The sequence below is a fragment of the Nicotiana tabacum genome, chromosome 12 (assembly GCF_000715075.1).
Source record: "Nicotiana tabacum cultivar K326 chromosome 12, ASM71507v2, whole genome shotgun sequence".
Taxonomy (NCBI): Eukaryota; Viridiplantae; Streptophyta; class Magnoliopsida; order Solanales; family Solanaceae; genus Nicotiana; species Nicotiana tabacum.
Window position 1 is genome coordinate 122820164 of NC_134091.1, and position 4422 is coordinate 122824585.

The following is a 4422-nucleotide window of genomic DNA, read 5'->3' on the forward strand; positions in this document are numbered from 1 at the left end:
TAATATCAAACTCCATTCTTTTTATTTACAGTAAATTTCACATATGATATACACAAAAGTATAATCAAAGTCATCTGGCAAAATAAGCATACAAAACACTATGGCCGGAGAAATAATTTATCAATGCGTCTCATGTACTCTATATGTGTCTCACTGTGACTAATTAAGAAAATGGAGAAGCACAATGGAATTTAAAATATAAACAAACAAAAAAATAGTATTTGTAATCATACCTATTGCGAAATATTACTATCACTTTCAAGTTCAGTGACAGATCCAACCATGAGTTCATTGGTTCGACAGTATCCAATGCTCCAAGGTTGAACTGTATATATTCATTTTCTCAATTCAGAAACCACAACGTCTAAATTCTGCATCCGCCACTGCTCTCAGGATCTTCAACTTGAAGTCGTCGAGATGATCTCTCCTTGCTAAGAATCCTTCTAAACGAGCTCAATCTCGAGCTTGATCCACCACCACCAATAGTAGTTTTACCTGATGATGAAGTCCCTTCAAGATTCACAACTATAGACAAATTTCCACCATCCAAAGGCGGCGCTGACGGAGGAATACGACTAACAACACCCTCCCTAGGCTCAGGCAATACCTGAGGTTTCGCCTCAGCTCGACATATAGGACATGTAGAATGACAATTGAACCATTTGTCAATACACTCTATGTGGAAAGTGTGCTTGCAATTAGGCAAAATTCTAACAATTTCACCATCTTCAAGAATACTCAAACAAACTGAACACTCAATTGGATTAGTAATTGCCTCGTCCATGTTATGGTCATCACTTTGCTTGTAAACAAATATTGGGAGTGAAGCTATAATAGATGGATCAAGCCCATTTTTTGGTGGCTCAACTTGTGACACAATACTTGTAACCAAGCTCGTGCCGAACATAGCTCGGCCTTGAGCTTGGCGACGACGTCTAATGACACATCTAATGTACATATGGAGAATAGTAACAAGGAAAACAACTATGGATAGTGATATTATGGCACTGAGCATAATTTTGCTGTTGATATCATATTTGATTTTACGGTGATGAGTAAATGGATTATCATCTTCATCAAAGCCCATATTGAGGCTACCGAGTTTTGCGCAGACTACAGATTCATTGGACGATCTTTCTGAAGAAGAAGGGGCTGGTTTTTTATGTTCAACACTTAGGTTTTCTAATATAAGTACAAGTTTTCAAGACTTAGTTATTTTTTAATACAAGTTTTTCCATGTGTTTGGTAATGTTAACTTATGTGTACGTATTGACTAATGAAAAGCGTGTTTTCATGGAAAATGAAAGGAAACAAACATGAAACTGTATAAGCACACATTTTCAACCATTGACTTGTTGAATATTTTATACTCCTATTTAACTTACTAAATTTTTCTCAGCAACAGTTAGAAGGTGAAATTTCTGCATATTTTCCTTCTGGCAATATGTCAATCAGAAATACCAATCTTGTTTTCTTGTCCCCCCATAGTATAATACTCTCTCCGTTTCAATTTATGTGAACCTATTTGATTGGACACGGAGTTTAAGAGAAGAGAGAAGACTTTTAAATTTATGATATAAAATGAGGCACATATATTTTGTGTGGCTATAAATCATTGCATAAAGGTAAATTATTTCCAAATAAGGAAAGAAATTATTTGTTTTGGCACGGACTAAAAATGAAATAGGTTCACATAAATTGAAACGGATGAAGTATTAAGATGAATTTAAATGGATAAATATGATTAGTGAGAATTTATATAATATAATATTAAATAAAAGACCCTTTGGGGTGGCCTAGTTGGTTGAGCACGTGACTCCCAATGGGAGGTATGGGGTTCAAAACCCACTTGCATACCTCTTTGGTCGAGCCCTTTGCACGGAGCTTGTCTAAAATGATTTATTCTCTTGTGTGATTTATGGGCTATTATACAAAACAATGTATACCCTGTGCGCACTTTAAGAATAGCGATTATGGTTTTTCTTGTTAACAAAAAAGTATTAAATAAAAATATCGTGATGGTCACAATTCAGGTAGGAATTTTGAATTTTGCATGTATATATCAAATAAAAGGTGGTTTTGTACATTACAAAATCCCCGGATACCTTTTTCAAGTGTAGAGAACTTTAAACTCTTGAAATAACAACAATCACAACAATAATAAATAAAATAATAAAATAGTACGATGCAACGTAATATATATATAATATGAAAGTCTTATATGTCGACAGAAAATTTTATAGGTATCATATTTGGTGTAAAGACTATAATATGATTCAAAAGACTTAGCAACCCACATAAGTAAATGATGTGAAGACTGAAACTTGCTTTCTTGGTCAAGTTGAGTTCATTTCCAAATTCCTACGCCATTGTGGTTGGTACGTAGAAATGACAGTTCGGTGGACCAAATATTCTGCCAAAACGTAAGACTAAAAGAAGGATCGCATCCTAATGAAGTGTGATATCGGCAGCTTATTCCATCGGAATATTTCAGGGTTCAAACCATGGCTTATAAGTCATATGGAACGAAAATATTTTCTGATTTTTCACATTTGATAAAATTAAATATATAGCAATACATTCTTTAAGGAAGAATTTTTCTTAAGGACCCGTTTGTTCATATATATATATTTTCCTTGTTACGGATTTTTTTCTTTAAAAAATATGTTTGTCCATGAAAATTTGTAGGTTTTTAAAATGTTTTTGAAAATGAGTTTTTCAAAACCCAAAAAATAGTTTTGACCACTTTACCACTTTTTCAAGTTTTCTAGTTTTTTTTTTTTTTTTCCACTCACAAGTTTGGACGACTAGTTGCTAAGAAAGAAGACAACTAAATGATGATGATAATGATTCTCTTTTCCCCTCAGACATCAGTTTAGATGATTGATTATATCTTACTAATTCTTATTCTTATGATAGGCTTAACGTAAATGATTTAACTTATACTTCGTATTTACTTATAATTAAAGAGTGCAATTTTTATAAATTAATAGTGTAACGACCCGACCGATCGATTTGCTTTCTAGATCCTCGTTCCCCTAAACAAGACTCTCCGTATGTGCTTTAATTGTTTATGACTTGCGGGAATGATTAGTTCGGGTTGAAATCGGAACAATATTGGCTTAAAATGGTTAAGTTTGACTTAGGTCAACATTTTTAGTAAACGACCTCGGAAATGAGATTTGACGGTCCCAATAGGTTCGTATGATGATTTTGGACTTGGGCGTATGTTCGGATCGGGTTTCGGATGATCCGAGAGCGTTTCATCGCTTATATTGAAAGTTAGTGCATTGAAGGTTTTCAAATTCTTTAAATTTGGTTTGAGGTAGGATTTGTTGTTATCGAGGTCTGGTTGGGATTTCAAGCCTTGGAACAGTTTCGTATGGTGATTTGTGACCTGCACGCAAAATTTGATATCATTCAGAGTAGTCTAAGTATGGTTCGTCGTGTTCAGAGTAAGTTGGAAGAACATGAAGTTCTTACGTTGATTCGATTTGGTTTGGAGGGTGATTCTTAATTTTGATGTTGTTTTATGCGTTCCGGGGGTTCAAGCGAATCCGTTTTATGTTTACGAACTTGTTGGTATGTTTGGGCGATGCCCCGGGGGCTTCAGGTACTATTCGGACGATGCGCAGAACAAGTTTGGGCTTGAAAGAATTGCTGAAGCAGCAGGGTTCTAGTGCAATCGCATCTGTGAAGAACCTGTCGCATGTGCGCTCGCAGAAGCGAGCTAATGACAACAGAAGCGACCTGGCGTGGGTTGGCAAGTGGTCGCATAAACGGAGAAGGAACCGCACATGCGAACGCACATGTGCGAGGAGGTTGATCACAGAAGCGGAAGGGAATTGCAGGTGCGGCAGATTCGCCGCAGAAGCGAGTGTGGAAGACCTGGGCATCGTCCGCACCTGTGAGGATTTATCCGCAGAAGCAGAGCCACAGGCGCGACAGTGTGATCGCAAGTGCGAAACCACTGAAAGCAGTGAGGTTCATTGAATGTCGGGACTTAGGCTATCTTGGCTCATTTCTTTAATCTCTTGGGCAATTTTTGAGCTCTTTGAAGAGGGGTTTTCACCTAGCTATTGAAGGTAAGTAATTCCTACCCAATGTAAGTTAAATACATAGATTGTGGGTAGATTTTAACATGTAAAATTATGGAAATTGTGGGTTTAGTTGAAAAACCTAGGTTTTGATAAAAATGAGATTTAACCACGAAAATGATTATGGAATTGGATGAAAATTATATATTTGGGTTCATGAGGTTATGGAAAACATTTATCTTCGAAAATTTTCGGAATCCAAGCACGTGGGCTTGGGGGTGAATTTTAGGAATCTTCCATTTAGGGTTGGGTAATTACTCTAATAGCTAAATTATTAACTTTTTAGTCTATATTGATTAATTTATATAATATTTGGCTAGCTTCG

General features: G+C 36.0%; 1 protein-coding gene across 1 annotated transcript; it reads right to left on the bottom strand.

The window, feature by feature from the left end:
- Positions 1-1207, bottom strand: LOC107816843 (RING-H2 finger protein ATL40). The gene has a single exon (XM_016642589.2). The coding sequence runs from the start codon at positions 1085-1087 to the stop codon at positions 365-367; it is 723 nt and encodes a 240-aa protein (XP_016498075.1). The 5' UTR covers positions 1088-1207; the 3' UTR covers positions 1-364.
- Positions 1208-4422: the final 3215 nt, after the last annotated feature.

What these genes read in the sequence shown, in the direction of transcription:
- LOC107816843 (XM_016642589.2), bottom strand. Translation starts at nt 1,087, where the DNA reads ATGGGCTTTGATGAAGATGATAATCCATTTACTCATCACCGTAAAATC.